The sequence below is a fragment of the Acinonyx jubatus genome, chromosome E4 (assembly GCF_027475565.1).
Source record: "Acinonyx jubatus isolate Ajub_Pintada_27869175 chromosome E4, VMU_Ajub_asm_v1.0, whole genome shotgun sequence".
Taxonomy (NCBI): Eukaryota; Metazoa; Chordata; class Mammalia; order Carnivora; family Felidae; genus Acinonyx; species Acinonyx jubatus.
The window spans coordinates 50,648,915-50,670,025 of record NC_069395.1 but is presented as its reverse complement, the minus strand read 5'-3'; the positions used below and the strand labels follow the sequence as shown (position 1 = coordinate 50,670,025).

The 21,111-nt window shown below is 37.0% G+C and overlaps 1 protein-coding gene across 5 annotated transcripts in view; it reads right to left on the bottom strand.

Annotated features, from left to right (window-relative positions):
* COP1 (COP1 E3 ubiquitin ligase) overlaps nt 1–21,111 on the bottom strand; it is a 252,752-nt gene that overhangs the window by 45,870 nt on the left and 185,771 nt on the right. For 4 of the 5 annotated variants that reach the window (XM_027074264.2, XM_053209222.1, XM_027074265.2 and 1 more), the window contains 3 exons: nt 11,899–12,016; nt 8,943–9,067; nt 7,677–7,837 (listed from right to left, as the gene is read on the bottom strand). In XM_027074264.2, the coding sequence (XP_026930065.1) occupies nt 7,677–7,837; nt 8,943–9,067; nt 11,899–12,016 (404 nt within the window). Of the gene's footprint in view, nt 1–7,676; nt 7,838–8,942; nt 9,068–11,892; nt 12,017–21,111 lie in introns of those variants that run through there. The other variant, XR_008293057.1, reaches the window with a different exon arrangement.

Here is a 21,111-nt window from a genome sequence, read left to right as displayed (position 1 = left end):
AGAAAAAACAAGGCTAAACAGAAATTTAATCTGCAGTAAACTATCTCAAATTTTTATAAGACTGAGATATTGGGGCACTAGGGTGGCTCAGTTAAGCGTATGACTTGGCTCAGGTCATGATCTTGCAGTTCGTGAGTTCCAGCCCCGCGTCGGGCTCTGTGCTGACAGCTCGGAGCCTGGATCCTGCTTCAGAATCTGTCTCTCCCTCTCTCTCTGCCCCTCCCCTGCTCGCACACTGACTTTCTTTTTCTTTCTCTCTCTCTCTCAAAAATAAAAACATTAAAAAAAATTACAGAAAAAAAATAAAATACAGAAAAAAAATAAAATAACAAGGCTGAGATACTGTCCTAAAAGAATGTATCTAATTTGTATTTATGCCTTTCCCTCTATCCTCATTGTTAATTTCAATCCCCTCTCTATTACTAAATTACTGCCATAAATAACAGAAAAGCATGTGCAATTTTTGTATTATCTTAATTGAAGAGTTTTAGGTCATTTTAGTTCATACAGTAAATTGATAAACTACTTGTACTTGTCCAAAACGTAAAAATACTTTCAAAGTTCAACTATTTTGTAGGTGTCCTTAAATTGATCTCTTTCTTTTGATCAAAATCAGGCAGAATGGAATTAAGGCACAGAAAGACAATGAAATGTTTGGCCTTTTTAGAGACAGGTATTTCATATTTTTAAAAAGTAAGTAATCTAGATGAGATTAAACATGGCATTATTTTATTACACCCCAAAGCAGCTCTCTGTATTTCATTACCTCCAATTTCTTCCCTTTTTTTTTCTTAAAACCATTCTCCAATCAAGAGAGACTATACATAGTTACTCTTTCTTTCCTTCCTTATTTCTTTCTTTCTATTTTTGAGAGAGAGAGAGAGAGAGTGCGTGCGAGCGCACAGCAGAGGGGCAGGGGACAGAGGATCTGAAGCGCACTCTGTGCGCACACCAGAGAGCCCGATGTGGGGCTCAAACTCATGAACCATGAAATCATGACCTGAGTCGAAGGCAGATACCTCACCAGCTGAGTCACCCAGGCATCCCAATAACTACTCTAAGTCTTTGTTGACTCCTCCTCATTGCTTCAATCACTGAACACTAAAGTGCCCTCCAAAATATGGTATTCACACTACTTCCAATCTCTAATTACACTCCCTTGTGGAGATACACCCAATTTCTTGGCTTAAACGTCATATGCTGACAGCTACCAATTTCTATCTCTGGCCCCACAATCTGCTGTGAACTCCAAACTTGGTATATTTACTTATATACCAAGTATATACCGGGTATATTTACCTTATATACTTATAAGACAAATACATCTCAAACTTAGCATCTCCACTTGGTATTTTTAGTAACTTAAACCCAGCCAGTCTATTCTCCTCTAAGACACTTCCTCTGGTGGCCTTCTCCTCAATTACTGGCAACTCCACTCTTAAAGTTACTGGGGGGAAAAACAAAACTCAGTGTCATCCTACACTTTTTCTCTTTCACTCTCCATGTGACATTTATTGGCTCCACATTCAAAATATGTACAGGATCTGACTGCTTCTCATTAGCATACCACTATTTGACCTTACCTGGAATTGCCAACAGCCTTCCTGCCTCCATTCCTGACATCTCATAGTCTATTCTCTAGAATATAGCCAAACCAATTTTTAAAAACGTTAAGTCAGATTGTATCATTTCTTTGCTCAAAATCTTACAATGGCTTCCAACTCACAACCGGTAAAAGCCAAAGTCCGGGCTTTGGTAAACAGTGCTCTGTTGAAATGGTTCTTCTTCACCACTCTGAAATAGACTGCTCCCCAGCCAGCTCACTGCAGTGAGGCAATGCTTGTCTTCTTTCTGTTCCCTGAACAGTCATCACTTTCTGAACTTCCAGGCCTCTGAACTGTTTACTCCACCTGAAATACTCTTCCACATTTAAATGTGGATTACATCTTCATGTCCTAGTCTTTGCTCTACTTCAGCTACTCAGGCAATTCTGTTGCCACCGCTGAGAACTACAACTCCCTCTCCCAGGCCTCTCTGACCCAGCCTCCCACTTGGTTTTTCTCCCAGTCATTTGTCACCTTCTAATATAATAACTTATTTATTTTGTTTTTTGTCTCCTCCGGCACATAAAATTTTAAGTCTCCTAAGAGGGCCAGAATTTCTCTTACAGTCTTGTTCAAATTTATCTTCCCTATCTAGAACTGTGACTGCACATAATAAATATCTGTCGAATAAATAAACAAGAGTCTCTCACATTTTCTGCCTCATCTAAAATAAGGAAACAAAGTTATTTTTTGTGCCTAATCAAAGTGGCTATTCTATAAAAATCAAACTTAAAATAAATCTGGACTGAAAACGAAGTGAGTTACAGAACTTTTCTGGTCTAGGGAGCACACTTTAAAAACTTACTTAAAGGAGATTTTTCAAAATGGCGGCCCACATGAGGACAAGTATGCAGAGATGGCGGGGCTGTGCAAGTACCTGCAGGAGCCCACCGGAAGGATCTTCATTCTGAGATGGTTCTAACCTCAAGTACCTTCCCATCACTTTCCTGTATTACTCAACCTGACTTCAGAGAGGCACATTTATAGGAGGGAAGATGGCGGCGTAGGAGGACGCTGGGCTCACCTCGTCCTGCTGATCACTTAGATTCCACCCACATCTGCCTAAATAACCCAGAAAACTGCCAGAGACTAGCAGAACGGACTCTCCGGAGCCAAGCGTAGACAAGATGCCCACGGAAGAGGGTAGGAAGGGCACAGAGGCGGTGTGCGCTACACAGACTGGCAGGAGGGAGCCGGGGTAATGGAGGGGCAGCCCGTCTGGCAACACCGAACCCCCGAGTCTGACTTGCAAAAGCGGAGGGGCCAGATTGCATAAGTTCTGACAGCCAGCAGGTCTTAACAACCTGCTGTTATAAGTCAACAGCTCTGCTCGGAGAGCAGGAGGGCGAGAGGACACCAGGAGGGAGAGGTGTTGAGCCCCGGATGACAGAGCTTAGCTCTGCAGGGAACAAAGGCGCTGGCCAGGGCCATCTCCCTCGCCCATCCCCCAGCCGAAATCCCAAAGGGAACCAGTTCCCATCACCGAACTTGCTTGCACCACGCACCCAACGCTGTGCTCCTGTGGATCTATCCCTCCGACGAGTCAGCCTCCCTCCCAGTGCTGCAGGGCCCCTCCCGCAGGGGACCACCAACAGCAAAGCGAGCTGAGCCTGCCCCTCCCTGTGCACCTTGTGGATCCACCCCGCCTAATACGCCAGATCCCATCGAAGCAGCATAACAAGCCTGGCAGTGTGCAAGTAGCCCAGACAGGGGCCACACCACTCCACAGTGAGTCCTGCCCCTGGAAGAAGGGAAGATAAGGTACATACCAGTCTGACTGTGGCCCCAGTGGTGGGCTGGGGACAGACAGCAGGTCTTACTGTGGCCCCACCCACCAACACAAGTTACTCCAGACAGCACGGGGGAAGTGCCCCACAGTTCCGCGCCACCTCAGGGAGTACGCAAAATGACAAAATGGAAGAATTCTCAAAAGAAACTCCAGGAAGTAGCGACAGCTAACAAATTGATCAAAAACGATTTAAGCAATATAACGGAACAAGAATTTAGAATAATAGTCATAAAATTAATCGCTGGGCTTGTAAAAAGTATAGAGGACAGCAGAGAATCTATTGCTACAGAGATCAAGGGACTAAGAAATAGTCATGAGGAGCTTAAAAATGTTATAAATGAGGTGCAAAATAAAATGGAGGCGACCACAGCACGGATTGAAGAGGCAGAGGAGAGAATAGGTGAATTAGAAGATAAAATTATAGAAAAAGAGGAAGCTGAGAAAAAGATTAAAAAATCCAGGAGTATGAGGGGAGAATTAGAGAACTAAGTGATGCAATCAAACGGAACAATATCCGTATAATAGGAATTCCAGAAGAGGAAGAGAGAGAGAGAGGGGCTGAAGGTGTACTTGAACAAATCATAGCTGAGAACTTCCCTGGTCTGGGGAAGGAAAAGTGCATTGAAATCCAAGAGGCACAGAGAACTCCCTTCAGACGGAACTTGAATCGATCTTCTGCATGACATATCATAGTGAAACTGGCAAAATACAAGGATAAAGAGAAAATTCTGAAAGCAGCTAGGGATAAACAGGCTCTAACCTACAAAGGGAGACCCATAAGACTAGTGGCAGACCTATCTACTGAAACTTGGCAGGCCAGAAAGGGATGGCAGGAAATCTTCAATGTGATAAACCGAAAAAATATGCAGCCGAGAATCCTTTATCCAGCAAGTCTGTCATTCAGAATAGAAGGAGAGATAAATGTCTTCCTAAACAAACAAAAACTGAAGGAATTCATCACCACTAAACCAGCCCCACAAGAACTTACTTAAAGCTTATCCTATAAACTACAATATGCATCCTCTTCAGTCTAGTATTAATTAGCTTTTTCTTTTTTTTACCTCCTTCCCTGACAAGGCAAAGACCTGAGAACACCCTAATTACATTTAACCTTCTGCCTTATGTTATTACTGTCAAATATTTAATTCTATGTGCTTATTGGCTTTAATAACAAGGCATCATTGCTTTATATAGTCAATACGCATTTAGATTTACTGAGTATTACCACTTCTCTTCCTTTTCACCGTTTCTATTCCTTCACCTTTTTCCATTCCTTTCTGCATCTCTGACCTTTATCTTTGTCTTCTGCATCTTTTCCTTCTGCCTTAAAAAGATCCTTTCAGGTTTTCTTTAGTGTAAGTCTACTGGTAGCAAATTCTTCATATTTATTTATCTAAAAGTGTCTTTATTTTACTTGTGTCTGGAGAGATTTTCACTGAATTGAGAAATTGAGATTGGCAGCTATTTATTTCCCTTTACACAGTGAAGACCTGGTTCCACTACCTCTGGTTTCTATTGCTTAATGAGAAGTTGGTTGTCAGTCTAATTGTTGGCTTTCTGAAAAGAGTACTTTGTCTTATTTCAATAATCTCCCTTTGCATTTTATTTTCAACAGTTTTATTATGACATGTCAAAGTGTGACTGTCCAACACCAGCAGGGGTCACAGGATGAGACACAATTAGCTGTAATCTTGCACTAGGTTAGTTAGTTTCACAGAGGTGTACGGGACAGGAAATTCAGCATGCACAACATCCCTCACTCATCAGGAGGCCAAGTAACTATTCACATGCATAGCCACTTCCATCTCTCCCGAACAACACACACAGAGCTCGCACGGCTGCCAAGGACAGTTAAGGCGCATGTGGTTCTGGACAGAGACTGCCCTGGTTTCCTGCCAGTCTCATATCGTTCACTTTGGATAGATGTAAGGACAATATTGCGCCAACTCACGGTTAAGTCCAGGTGCAATACTACAGATGGGGTTTCACAGTAAGTTTAAGAGACTAACCTGTAGCAATAACATTCAATGTTTGTCTTAACTCCACACATTTCCATCAAGTTACTATGAGAAGACAGACCCAAGGTCAGATTTTCAGGCAGGCCTAAGTCTCTTCATGGTCCAAGTATAATATTAAATCTTTACTCACATTGTAGATTTATTCTTTAGGGCACAAGAGCTTATTGAATCTCTGCCTTGATGTCTTTCATCAATTTTATGAAGGTCTCAATGATAATCCTTTCTAATATTTGTTTAATTGCATTACTTCTTTTCTCCCCTTTGAGGTTTCTTATTGAATATTTTAAACTTTCTTCATCCTCCACCTCTTTTCTGTATTTTTTTTTTTAATATTTGTCTCTCCATGCTTCCTTCTGTATATTTTCTCCTAGCTTACCTATAAAAGTTCATTGATTCTCAACTCTGTCTTATCTTCCCTATGATCCATCCACTGAGTTCTTAGTTTTGGTAATTATAATTTTTCACTTCTAGGATTTTCATTTTTAAAATAGTTTTTCTTAGTTTCCAGTTAAAATTTTCAATCTTGTCTTTTTCCTTGTCAGCATGGTTATTTTCAAGCTATGTCTGACAATTCCAATATCCGGAGCCGCTGTGATTTTGTTTCCATTGTCCACTGCTTATGCTGAACTTATTCGTATCTCTTGCCTTTTCCTATGCATGTTTTTTATTGTGACCTAGTTAGTGTATCTGGGCTTTTGAAAAAAATAAAGTCCTTAGATGATCTTCTCTAGAAGATCCTCTTTCAAAGAGGATTTAATTTTAATTTAACTACCAATCCAGGATCACTTCAATTTAATTTCGGGACTGATATGATATGAAGTTGAGTTGCAATCACAGTGAGAGCTTATCTTCTAGTGGTTTACCCTAGACTATAGCCCTCTGGGGACCTGAACCACAGTGAGTTCACCCCCACAGTGGTGAATACTAGACTCCAATCCCTGTGCCCTTGTGAGGCTACTAGAAGTGCTCTCAGCCATTACAACAAGACTGGCAAAGGCTCCCAGAAGAAAAGCATACTCAAAAGCCAGGCTCACATTCCTAGGCCAGTAATTCTTTTCTATCTTGTTTACATTCCAATGCCTTTAAATAGGTTTCTGTTATTGTTTTTAAAATAAATATACGTGGTCCAACTTTTCTAGTTCTATTTGGGGGAAAGGTTAGTACAAATCACTTAGCGTGCCACTGCCAAGACTGGAAGTTGAGTCACACTAATTTTAAATGTGATAGGAATGGAATATATCTAGTTAAAGCTAAATAGTACCTGAAACTCAGAATGTTTTTTAATTTTTTTCATGTTTATTTATTATTGAGAGACAGAGGGACACAGAGCATGAGCATGATGGCACAGACACAGAATCCAAAGCAGGCTCCAGGCTGTGAGCTGTTTAGCACAGAGCCCGACGTGGGGCTTGAACTCACAAACCATGAGATCATGACCTGAGCCGAAGTCAAGACGCTTAACCGACTGAGCCACCCAAGCGCCCCAAAACTCAGAATTCTTAAAGTACCCATCAAGTAAGAAATTTTTTGATCAAAAGTAAAACTAACCAAGGAAGCACCTAAAGAGCTATTTTTTAATAAGATGACATTAGTGAGTGACTACTGCTTATAAAAATCAAGATAATAAAACAATTATTTCTTCACATAACTTATGAGAATGTTTATACTTTAAAACGTGACAAGTTTGAGAATAATTTGTTAATAAGTGACAAGTTTGAGAAAACTGGTTTTTTTGCAATCTAGAAATGTAACTTTCTTATTAAGGAATTAAATGTGTTTAAACATTCTTATATAAGTGTATTTTCTAGACAGGAATTTTGCTCTGAAATAGTATTTAATTAGGTGTACATATAGGGTACTCTCCTTTACCTACATCAAGTTTTTTTCCTGCTAATATTAGGTTCAGCTCAATGTTTACTGAGTTTGTACTTCAAATGATCGTTAAGGAAAATGAGACACAGTGTGTACCTAGAAATTTCCAGTCTTCTAGAAGAGATATAAAGAGACAATGTGATAACACTAAAACAGAGGTATGCGCAAGATGCTATGGCTACACAGGAGAGACATTACATCAGTAGGACACTGTTCCATTGGTGACATATTTCAATTACTACCTAAAATGCCTGTTTCCTGTGATGATGCAATACTAAGCAAGGAAATGTGTTATCACATATCAATTTGCATTTTAAACTAACAAAAATTCACATATGTATACATAAAGTGTTACATGAGACATCAAGGTGAAAAACCGATATGAAAACTTACCCCATCTGGCAATGCCCTCCAGCACACAGCACTAACAAATTCATTGGTATCATCTTCTTTTCGGTCTTTATCCAGAACACTTTTGACCGTATCAAACTTAAAAGTTAGCAAAGTCTTAGAAAGTCCTTTATAGTACAGGTAAAGAGAGTTGTTCTCGCTTCCTAAAAAAAATTTTTTAAGTAAATAATTTTTCTAGAATGGGAGAACTCAGAATTAGGACATCACATTCATAAGGTGATTATTACTCAATGTTTAAGCTCAAAGACAAATCTTTCATGGTTGAATTTGGAAGATCAGAGCACAAGATTTCTTGGGAATCATGTGAGAAAAAGATTCATAGAGAAAAGCTACACTTTACTAATCTAAAGAAATAGTAATTGTCAAATGATATAACATTGGTAATTGTAAGGCTGAAATTACTGCAAAAACCCATTTATGATAGCAGGGGTCTAAAAAAGACCAGAAACTTATTATTATACCATGAATCTTAAATGATGTTTAGAAAGACTTCTAAGAGGAAAAAAGAAAGTTACAGCACTTACAAAGGCAGATTTTAACAACCTACAAAATTTATGTCCCATTCTCCAATAAAGATATTACTCTATTAGATAAGCAGTCTAGAAACCTATATTTTTGAGCAGGCTATCAAAGTAGAATAACTGCAAGAGATTTGTTCTGGAAGGGTTTAGATTATATACAACTTCACTAAATAAGTCAAATCACTTGAAAGAATTCATGAAAGCTCATATATTTGGGCATTAGGTGTATGTAGCATCTTCACAAAACCTAAAGTGACTTCTTTTACTTCTGATTCCTATTTGTGTAAATTACAAAAGATAATAATAATAATAAATTACAAAAAACAAAAGCCCTAGAATAACAGATCAAGACGATCTAAAACTGCTTACTGAAGAGAGCACTCTATAGAGGAAAATGAATATCAAGCTTAAGACAGTATCTCTGAAATTAGGTCATTAGCAGAAATTAATATTTTCTTTTACGTAATATCTACAGAAATTACTATGAAGAACAATTACAAAACATATTTAATGATTTCATGCTATTTCATGTGGACAGGGTTTGTGCTCAGTGAAGGAGGGAAGAACTAATGCTTCTTCCAGTACAATCTAAGAAGAATTCAATATGCTACTTTCTGAGCATACAGATCAATTCTTGACTTGGTACGTAGCCTATATCTAGTGAATGCAATTTCAGTGACAAATGCCTGTTAAATAAAAAGTTCCAGGAAAAGACAGTTTTACGTACCACAAGCTATATAGTCGCCATTGGAAGCGAGGCCTACGAAGTTTTTTTCATTGATGTGACCCTTGAAGGAACGTAGACAGTATGGTTTCCCTACATTCCACAGTTTTAGTTGGCTGTCTGTTGAGCTGAGGTAAACACAAAAAATTAGAATGTATTTAAGATTTCATGGTCTGAAAAAAAAAATTTTAAAAAAGATTTCATGGTCTGAAACTCATCAGTACTAATTAGAGGCAATCCAGTTTGGTTGTTTAGAATGCAGATTTTGGAGCCAGATTTTCTGAGTTACAATGCTCAATATATACCATTAATTTGTTTTTGAACTTGGGAAAGTTACATAACCTCTTTGGCCTCAGTTTTGTTCATTAGTTATGTGAAATACAGTGATTCCTACATTATTGAATTAGAGGAATTCTATCAGATGTGAAAAGTAAATTCATTTCAAAGGCTTTCAGTAGTCCCTGGGCATGTAGGAAGTGCTTACTAATAAACATCATCAATACCATCATACCACAATCATCAAATAACAAAGTTCCACTGGGAATTGTGCTTAATTTTAGGGATACAATCTGTGCCACTTGGTTTACTTTTCAACTGCTGAACTGTATTGGTATACTAAATTTAAACTACTTTGACAGTTAGTTGTAACTAAGGGGTGCAATGGTATGAATAACTGGGATAGTCTATATAAAGTAATTCATTTACTGAAATTATATACAAATGCAGTTATTTACCAAAAAATAATCGCATATAAAAATCACTCGTGGGGCACCTGGGTGGCTCAGTCGGTTAAGTGTCTGACTTTGGTCCAGGTCGTGATCTCATAGTTTGTGACTTTGAGCCCCACATCGGGCTCTGTGACAGCTCAGAGCCTGGAGCCTGCTTTGGATTCTGTGTCTCCCTTGCTCTCTGCCCCTCCCCACTTGCACTCTGTGTCTCTCAAAAATAAATAAACATTAAACGAATTAAAAAAAAAAAGATCGCTGGTAATCCTATCATGCAGAGACCTATCATACAGTCTTAGAACTTGAATAAAATACCATGTTTTGTCTCTTTCTGTAACACAAATCCAATCATACCATACACATTATGTTTTAAATTGCTTATCCCTTATTCAAGAATTTTCTTTATAATTTTTCTGTAAAATAAATACACTTTGATATCTGTTAATGACTACATAATAAATCATGTTTTCTCTTACTGTAACATTCACAGAATAGGGCACCATGCTGAAAGTTTTACATTTATTACTTCATTTAAGGACACACAATGTAATTTCTGTAATTAGCTCCATTTTAGAGATGAGACAACTGAGAATGAGAAGGCTAAGGATATTTTGAAGATACCATACATAGCTAGTAAACAACAGAGCCAAGATAGAAACTGTCTTATTGCAGAAGCCAAACTCCAGCTCTTTAAATATTCCTCTATTGCTTCTCATCATTTTTTCAATAGAAATTTATATTGTTTTAAATGTGGTTTTTTGCTTGACAATGTTGCATTAAGTATTTCTTTATGTGTATATATATTTTTATTGGCCAAGAATTCAGAGGTTGCAGCAATATGTATATTTTAGTATTACTTTTTATATTTCCAAATACACTTGTGGATAAACTTATTCTAAAAACTTCTAAACCCTAAATATGTTCAAGAAAAAAAATCAGGACTTATAAAACCTAAGAAGGACAAGAGATTGGTGAAAATTACAAACAACAAATCCACATTAATTAGGTCGACTAAAACTTCCCAATTTAGACAAGTAAGATACATGTATTTCAGTTCGCTGAAATCCAACTCATTTAACACTTATAAATCAAAACTGAAGAAAAATACTTCTGCCATATAATGTACTATCCACATTTGAACCTGAATAAAACTTTAGTTATTTACTGCCCATTACTACTCCTAAAGATGGGATATATTTTGACTGGTTAACACTAATTTAGGTTTGTGAACGAATTACCCTACGTTACCTTCCCTTAAAACTCAGTTCTCACTTTTTCCCCCTTGTTTGTAACTCTGTTCAAATTACCTTGCTAAGTCAACTCAAATTACCAACTTCTTACCAAGAGTAACTAGTATAGAGGTAGATGAGGAGGGAGGTACCAAGTGTTTAATACCAAGGCACTGTCATTAATAATCTCCTAAGATTAAAAATTAGAAAGCAAGGAAAAAAAAAACTAACTGAAAAGAAGAAAACAAGGTGTCAGTAAGCATGAAAAGAAATAATAGATATGAAAAAGAGAAATTAAGAAAGTATTACTAGGCTAATATAAAATAAAGAGAGCTACGCAATGGATAACAGAAAGAATGTGCTGCCTTTGTTAGAAGAGATTTCTCAGTGATATTTTAGCAACTGAGATTTACTTATCTGGTTGACCTCTTGTTAACCTTCAAACAAAATAAAAGCTTACATTATAATTCTCTACTGCAGAAGGCTTCTCAAAGGATATTTGTCAAATATAAGCAGCCATACTTAAGTTACTTTCAAAACATATTTAAAACTCACCATGAAACCATAGGGACATCAAGTAATATAGAATCAACCAAATATTACTTAAAACCAAAAACAATACTACTGTACTGCAATGCAGATAAATATACAATAACATGTTAATTGATGTTAATAAATAAAACGTTTCTCATTCTATCCCATCAACTATGTTGTTTTTCTCTCAAGGAGAAATGGTGGCTGAAATTCAATCTGAAGTTCAAATGTTGAAAGCGGGGTTGCATTAAAAACTAACATCATCGGGATTTTATTCATAAATAGCCTATAAAAGTGAGCAATACAAACCAGAATATACATGTATTTTAATTCTACAATAAAAAAATCTATTTATGAAAAAATGCATATAGCACAGTGTCGCTCTTTACAGATACCCACAGTGACATTATAAAACTGGTAAATGATGATAGAGCTCTGTGTTAAGTTCAACCTCAGAAGAGTAATACTCACGCAGAGACAATTTCCTCACCACTCACAAACTTTGCATAAGACACTGCTTTTCGGTGTCCTTTGAATACCATGATTGGCTGTTTAGTGTTACGAAGATCATAGTAGTGGACACAGTGATCTAAAACAAACAAAGTAAAACAAAAGAAAAAGAAAAATGTAGTAAATGGAGAATGGAAAGCAAAGCGAAACTTAGCTGCTTTTGGTGTCTTTCATCAAATGTTTCAGGAATAATACCAATCTTGTAACAGCAGTAAACTAGGTGCTATGACTCATTTTTAAAGACCAGGAAGATACAGTGGGTTTTCTGTTTTGGATCTAGGAAAATATGGTTGCATAAAACAGTATATACACATATGCCAACATCAGCCTGACAGGGAGTTCCACTGTTATTTCCAGTGATCCTGGCTCTAGAATCAGAGTATTAAGGCTTCAAAGTAACTGAAAAATTTTTAAATGTATCCTCACATTTCAGATGACCTTATTTTAAAAAGATAATGTAACATTATAGGCTTCTGGTTAAAGATAATAATGCTATCTAATTTTATTTCTCACATTTGCTTTTGAGAAAATACTTTACTGAGACACATTTTACATATAATAAAACCAACTCACTGTAAGTATACAGGTCAATGATTTTTAGTAACTTTACCCAGTGGTGTGAGCATCTCCATAAATCAGTTTTAGAACATCTTCCTCATCCTAGTAAGATCCCTCATGCCCATTTATCACCCATTGCCCTAGGCAATCAATATTATCTAACTTTCTCTAAAAATTTATCTTTTGTGGATATTCTATACACATGGAGTCCAACAATACACGGCTTCTATGTATGGCTTCTTACGCTTCATATAATGTTCTTGAAGTTCATCCATGTTTTAACATATGTCAACAGTTCATTCCTTTTTTTTTAATTCTTATTATTTTTGAATGAGAGCGAGACTGCGTTAGCAGGGAAGGGGCAGAGAGAGAGAGTGGGAGACAGAGAATCCCAAGCAAGTTCCACACTGTCAGCACAGAGCCCAATGTGGGGCTTGAACTCACAATTGACAGATCATGACTTGGGCTAAAACCAAGAGTTGGACCCTTTAACTGACTGAGCCACCGAGCCACCCAGGCGTCCCAACAATTCATTCCTTTTTATTGCTGAATAGTATCCATTGTATGGATACACCACATTTTGTGTACCCACTCACCAGTTGAAGGATGTTTCCACTTTTTGCCTATGGAAATTAATGCTGCTATGAACAATCACATTCAAGTCTTTGTAAGAACATGTATTTGGGTCCCATGTATATACCTAGAAGTGTAATTACTGTGCCACATGACAGTTTTATGTTTTTTTAAGAAACTAACAAACCGTTGACTTTACCATGTTACATTCATAGAACCAACATATGACGGTTTCTTTACATGAGTTCTTTGAAAATTCTGGATACAACTTTTATAAGACAAAAGTTTTAACAAATATTTTCAACCACTCTGTTGCTTGCCTTTTTAATGTTCTTAACAGTGTATTTTGAAGCACAGAAACTGAATTTTGGTAAGGGCCGATTTATCTTTTTTTTTCTTATAAACCCATAAAACACTTTAATCCAAGGTCTTAAAGATTTTCCCTCCATTTTTTTTCCTTTTTTTAAAGTTTATTTAACTCTAAAAGAGAGGGCAAGAGCCTGAGTAGGGGAGAGGCAGAGAATCCCAAGCAGACTTGCCACTAGCAGTGTGAAGCATGACACGGGGCACGAACCCGCGAACCATAGTATCATGACCTGAGCCAAATAAAGAGTCAGACATTTAACAGACTGAGCAACTCAGGAGCCCCTCTATTTTTTTTTCCAAGTTTGTTTTAGGTCTTACATGTATGGTTTTTTTTTTTTTTAAGTTTATTTTTCTGTATGGTATGAAGGAGAAGTCAAAGTTCATCATTTTGCATGTGGATGGAGATGCATCCAGTTGTCCCTGCATGATCTGAGAACAAACTTCTCTAATGAACTACTTTAATACCCTTGTTGAAAACGAACTGACATCTGGATTCATAATTCTAATCAACTGATCTACATATATGTTACCTTCTGCCAGCACAACAAAGTCTTGTATAACTGTAGCCTTTATTTAAAAATTTTTAAATATTTTATTTTTGAGTGAGAGAGAGACCGAGCACGAGTAGGGGAGGGGCACAGAGAGAAGGAGACACAGAATTCAAAGCAGGCGCCAGGCTCCAAGCTGTCAGCACAGAGCCTGACGCAGGGTTTGAACCCACAAACTGTGAGATCATGACCTGAGCTGAAATCGTACGCTTAACCGACTAAGCCACTCACATGCCCTGTTTTTTGTGTTTTTTTTTAAGATTAAAAAAAAAATCTTTTTAATTTTATTCTGAGAGAGAGAGAGAGAGAGGGGCAGGCATACACATGTAAGCCAGGGAGGGGCAGAGAGAAGAAGAAAGAAATCCCAAGCAGGCTCCACACTGTCAGCACAGAAAGCAACACAGGTCTTGAACCCATGAACTATGAGATGATGACCTGAGCTGAAACCAAGAATGGGACGCTTAACTGACTGAGCTACCCAGGCACCCCTAGGAATTTATTTATTTTTATTTATTTACTCATTTATTTTTTTTTAATTTGCATCCAACTTAGTTCGCATACAGCACAATGATTTCAGGAGTAGAATCCAGTAACTCATCCCCTTCATATAACACCCAGTGCTCATCCCAACAAGTGTCCTCCTTAATGCCCCCTTGCCCATTTAGCCCACCCCCTACCCACAACCCCTCCAGCAACCCTGTTTGTTTTCTATATTGAAGAGTCTCTTACGTTTTGTCCCCTTCCCTGTTTTTCTATTATTTTTACTTCCCTTCCCTTGTGTTCATCTGTTTTGTATCTTAAATTCTACATATGAGTGGAGTCATATGATATGTCTTTCTCTGACTAATTTCACTTAGCGTAAGACCCTCTAGTTCCATCCATGTAGTTGCAAATGGCAAGATTTCATTCTTTTTAATTGCCGAGTAATACTCCATCATATACATATACCACATGTTCTTTATCCATTCATCCGTCGATGGACATTTGGGCTCTTTCCATACTCTGGCTATTGTTGATAGCACTGCTATAAACATTGGGGTGCATGTGTCCTTTCGAAACAGCACACGTGTACCCCTTAGATAAATACCTAGTAGTGCAATTGCTGGGTCGTAGGGTAGTTCTATTTTTAATTTTTTGAGGAATCTCCCTACTGTTTTCCAGAGTGGCTGCACCAGTTTGCACTCCCACCAACAGTGCAAAAGAGTTCCGCTTTCTCCACATCCTCGTCAACATATGTTATTACCCAAGTTGTTAATTTTAGCCATTCTGCCAGGTGTGAGATGGTATCTCATTGTGGCTTTGATTTGTATTTCCCTGATAAGTGACATTGAGCATTATTTTTCATGTATCTGTTAGCCATGTGGATGTTTCTTTGGAAAAGTGTCTATTCATGTCTTTTGCCCATTTCTTGGATTATTTGTTTTTTTGGGTATTGAGTTTGATAAGTTCTTTATAGATTTTGGATACTAACCCTTTATCTGTTATGTCATTTGCAACTATCTTCTCCCATTCTGTCGGTTGCCTTTTAGTTTTGTTGATTGTTTCCTTCGCTGTGCAGAAGCTTTTTATTTTGAGAGGTCCCAATAGTTCACTTTTGCTTTTATTTCCCTTGCCTCTGGAGACGTGTTGAGTACGAATTTCCTGTGGTCGAAGTCAAAGAGGCTTTTGCTGCTTTCTCCTCTAGGATTTTGATGGCTTCTTGTCTTACATTTAGGTCTTTCATCCAATTTGAGTTTATTTTTGTGTATGGTATAAAAAAAGTGATCCAGGTGCATTCTTCTGCATGTCGCTATCCATTTTTCCCAACACCATTTGCTAAAGAGACTGTCTTTTTTTCCATTGGATATTCTTTCCTGCTTTGTCAAAGATTAGTTGGCCATATGTTTGTGGGTCCATTTCTGGGTTCTCTATTCTGTTCCATTGATCTATGTGTCTGTTTTTGAAATAGTACCATACTATCTTGATGACTACAGTTTTGTTATACATCTTGAAGTCCAGAATTGTGATGCCTTCAGCTTTGGTTTTCTTTTTCAGTATTGTTTTGGCTATTTGGGGTCTTTTCTGGATCCACAAAAAACTTAACACTGTTTGTTCTAGCTCTAGAAGATTTTGTTTTTACATAATTTCTACACTCAATGTGAGACTCGAATTTACAACACCAAGATCGAGTCTCATTCCTGACTGAGCCAGCCAGATGCTCCATAACTGCAGCTTTAGAATTCTGAAATTCAGTAGAAACGGTCCTCCAACTTTGTTCTTTTATAAAATTGTCCTGGTAATTTCTGTCCTTTAGCATTTCCATATAAATTTTAGGATCTTATCATGTCTTGGGGAAAAAAGCCTGCTGAAAGTTTTACAGTGACTGAGTTGAATCTATAGGTCAATTTCAGGAGAATTACCATCTTAACAATATTAATGCATCCAATCTATGGACACAATGCATCTGCATTTATCTTAATTTTCCTCAGCAGACTTTTGTAATGTTCAGTGTATAAGATCTGCACTGACTTTATTAAATTTATTCCTTATTGTATTTTATTCTTTTTGATGTTATTCTGAACAGAATCATGCTGTTATTTTTGGATTGTACATTGTTCATGCACAGAAAGACTATTTTTTATACTGATATTTTATTCTGTGGCCCAGCTAACAATTATCAGTTCTAATCCTTTTTCTTTTTTCTTTTTTTTTAAGATTCCTCAAAATTTTCTACATATAGGATGATGTCACTGCAAATAAAGACAGTTTAATGTTTTCTTTCAGATCAGGACATCTTTTATTTCCATTCTTCCCTGGCAATATTAGCTAGAATCTCCAGTACAGTGTTGAACCGCAAAGGCAAAAAGTGAAATCCTTGCCTTGTTCCTAATTGTAGGGGAAAGCATTCAGTCTTTCACTAGTAACTATGACTTTCACTTGTGGTTCTTCACAGAAACGCTCTGTCAGATTGACAAAGTTTCCCGCTATTTGTTTAAGAGTTTTAATTATCAATGGGTATGGAGTTTTGTCAAATGCCTTTTCTGTCTTTATTGGGATGATTGTGTGGTTTTAGCTCTTTATTCTATTAATATAGTCTATTGCATTAATTGATTTTTGGATGTTGGATAAATCTGGTGCTCCTGGTATAAATCTCACACTGACATAGTGTATAATCTTTTAGATATGCCATTGAATTTGGTTTGCACGTATTTTATTCAGGGAATTTGCATCTGTGTTCTTGAAGAATATTGGTCTGTTTTTCTATTCGTGTGTATTTTGGGCTTCTGGTTTTGAAAAGTCTTCAGAGAACAACTTGTGAAGTACTAGTATAATTTCTTACCATTTGATAAAATTTACAAGTGAAGTGATCTGGGTCTCTGCTTTTCTTTGCAGGAAGGTTATTAGTTACTAACTCAATTTCTTTCCTTTTCATATGTCTATTCAAATTTTCTACTGCCTCTGAGCCAATTTTCATAATATGTGATGTTCTAGAATATTTTCACTTCATCTATGTTATTAATTTGGCATACAGTTATTCCTAGTATTCTGCTGTAAACCTTTTACTATCTGAGAGGTCAGCGGTAATCTCCCTTCTTTAAATCTTAATTTTAGTGACCTTTTTTTCTTAGTCTACCTAAAGGTTTGCCAATTTTGTGTTGCTCTTTTCAAACAACCAACTCTTACTCACTTACTCTCCTTTTTTTCCTGTTCACTATTTCATTATTTCCACCCTATTATTTTCTTCCTTCTGCTCATCTTTGGCTTGGTTTGCTATTTTATTCTAGATTTTTATGGTGAGAGCTCAGATTATTAAGATCTTTCTCATTTTTAATATAAACACTTGAAGACAGACATTTCTTCTAAGCACTGCTTCAGCCACTAGCACAGATTACGATATATGTTTTCATTTTCATATACATTCACTTCAAAATACTTTCTAATTTCCCTCACAAGTTCTTCTTTGACTGAAGGGTTATTCAGAAATTTCCAAATATTTGTGGATTTCCCAAATTAACTACTAAGGTCAATTTCTAACTAAGTTCCATTTTAGCCAGAGAACATGATTTTGACTATTTTGAATTTATATGAAATTTAAAATTTATTCACATTTATTACATGACCTAATATATGATCTATCCTGGAGAATGGTCCATGTTTGCTCGAAAAGAATGTACACTCATTCTGTTGTTGAGTGGAACGAGTTACACGTGGGACTGTCAGGTCACGCTGCTACTGCCATGCAAGTATTCCGCGTACTGGCTGCTTTTCTGTCCAGTTGTTTCATCAATTATTGACAGTAGAGTCCTTAAGTCTCCAACTACTTTTGGTGAATCATCTATTTCTCCCTCCAATTCTACAAATTATAGTTTCATGCATTTCAAAATAGTTTGTGAATATCTGTATTTATAATTGCTGTATCTTGCTGAATTAATCCTTTTATCATTATACAATGGCTTTCTTTGTATCCAGCACCAATTTTTACTTACAGTCTGTTTTGTCTGATTTAAATACAGCCATCTCAGCTTCTTCTTGGTTACCATTTGCACGCTACATCTTTTTTATCTTTTTACTTCCAGTGTGTTTGTCTTTGAATCTCAAGTGTATCTTATAGACGGTACACAGTTGGTTCCCGTATTTTTTTTTCATCCATTCTGCCAATCTCTGTAGCATGGAGTGTTTAATCCACTTACATTTAACATAATTATTTATATTATAAGATTCATACCTGCAATTGTACTTTTTGTTTCTCCTACATCTTTTTTGTTTCTACATTTCGCCCCTGGCCTTTTTTGTGTTAAAGAGCTGTTCTCCAGGATAACACTTGTGTTCCTCTGTTGCTGTTTTTTTATTATATTTCTTAGAAGCTATTTTCATTGTGGTTTTCTGAGGATTATAGATTGTAATTAGCATGTGAATTTAAGAAAATTTAATTCAGATCATCACTAATTAATTTTAATATTATGGGGAAATTCTGCTCAAATATAGCTCTTCCCCTCACTTTTCCACCCCATCCTCTGAGCTATATGGACATACATACTACATCGTTTTAGGGTACAAGCCCACGAACACAATTTTAGAACTCCTGTTTTACTCAGTTGTCTTTTAAATCAGTCAGAATTGTTACCAAAAATACATTTTAAACTATCTTCACCTAGTGTTTTTTATTACTCTATATGAGAGTTTCATTTCTACCTCATATCCTTTCCTTTCAGCCTGAAGGCCTGTCTGTAGTGTGTCTTGAACGGTAGGCATGCTAGAAAAGAACTTGCTCAGTTTACGTTTATCTCCGAATGTCTTAAATTCTTTATTTTTTCATGGATTTGTTTGCTGGATATTAAATTCTTTTGACAATCTTCCTTTCAGCATTTAGAATATATTGCACTGCCTTCTAGCTTTCATGGTTTCTGATGAGAAACTGCTAATCTTACTGAGGATCTCTTTTATGTGAATTGCTTTTCTGTCGCTGTTTTCCAAGATTCTCTCCCTGCCTTTGGCTTTCAATAGTTTGAACTTGAGGTGTTTAGGTATGCATGTCATTGAGTTTATCCTACATTGAGCTCACTGAGCCTCGTGGGTGTGTAAACTGATGTTTTTCATACAGTTAGGGAAGATTTTGGCCACTTTTTTCCTTAAATATTTTTCCATCCCTTTCTCTATTCCCTTATTTTCTGAGAGTCTGTTTATGTTGGCATGCTTAACGGTGTCTCACAGGTTTCCAATCCTCTATTCATTTTTCTCCATTCTTAGACTGGATCATCACTACTGACCTAACTCCAAGTTCACTGATTCTTCTGCCAGATCAAATTTGCTTAGGAGTCCCTCTAGTGAATTTTTATTTCTGTTATTATACTTTTCAACTACAGTATTTCTATTTGTTTTTTTTTCTATTTTTCTTAATACTCTCTATTTGGTGAGACATATTTTTTAAATTTCTCTTTCATTCCTTAATTGTGGTTTAATTCATTGAATGCTTTTATTAACAGCTGCTTGCAAGTCTCTAAGTGAAAGCCCAACATCTGTGATAGTTTCTACTAACTTTTCCTGTTTTGCATATGCCATAGTTTTTTGGGTTTTTTTGATAAAAAGTAGACATTTTAAATAATAAAATATAACTCTGGAATCAGTTCCTATATCCCTCTCCTGGCACTTTTGTTGGTGGTGTTGTTGCCACGTATTGGTCTAGAGACTTTTGCAGAAGTGACTCTAGTCTGTAAATCCCTGCTGTATGGAACCACTTAAGTCTCACTTGATTCCTTTTGTTTGTTTGTTTTAATGTTTATTTATTTATTTTTGAGAGAGAGAGAGAGAGAGAACGAGAGAGCATGAGTGGGGGAGGAGCAGAGAGAGAGGGAGACATAGAATCCGAAGCAGGCTCCAGGCTCTGAGCTGTCAGCACAGAGCCCGACACAGGGCTGGAACTCACAAGCTGTGAGATCATGACCTGAGCCAAAGTCGGACGTTTAATCAACTGAGCCACACAAGCACCCCAAACTTGGTTTTCTTTTTCAAAAATTTTGTTTTGTGTTTTTTTTAACCTAGCTGAGTGAAGGTTGTTCTTAGGTCAGTATCACTGAGTAGTCACAAATTTTTCTTAAATGTTTTGAGCTAGTACATCTACTACCCTTTGCCAAGGGCACCTGTGTATTAGGGCATTCTTTCAAAGCTCAGGCAACTTATAAATCTCTGTTGGTCTTCACAGGTAAGCAACTGGAGCCCTCTCCAATTTTTCCTGGATAATTACACTGCCCTGACAACCATTCTACATCCCAGGAACACATTAGAGCTTTTTCGAAAGCCCCTGTGGCTGTTTTGTTGCCCACTTCTTCCTTTTAAATTTCTGACTCAACTGTTTGCCCCATTTGGTATCACAGCTTAGACAACTGTGATACTACATCTGAGTGTTTTCAACAAGACCTTGGGTATAAGTCTATCCCCATGGAGCCTCTGAGTCAGGTCAAACAGAAAAACATCCCGTGAATGTGGCTCTCTCCAGTGAGTTCTAAGTCAGGTCAGATAGTGGGGCTTTCTGAGAAGCTCCTGAACCAATTTTTTCCCAATACTGGCTACAAGGCTGCTGGTTTTCAAGGATTATATACCAGAGTTAGCTCATTTTTTATACATTTGCCTGTATTTCTGTTGCTTATATGGA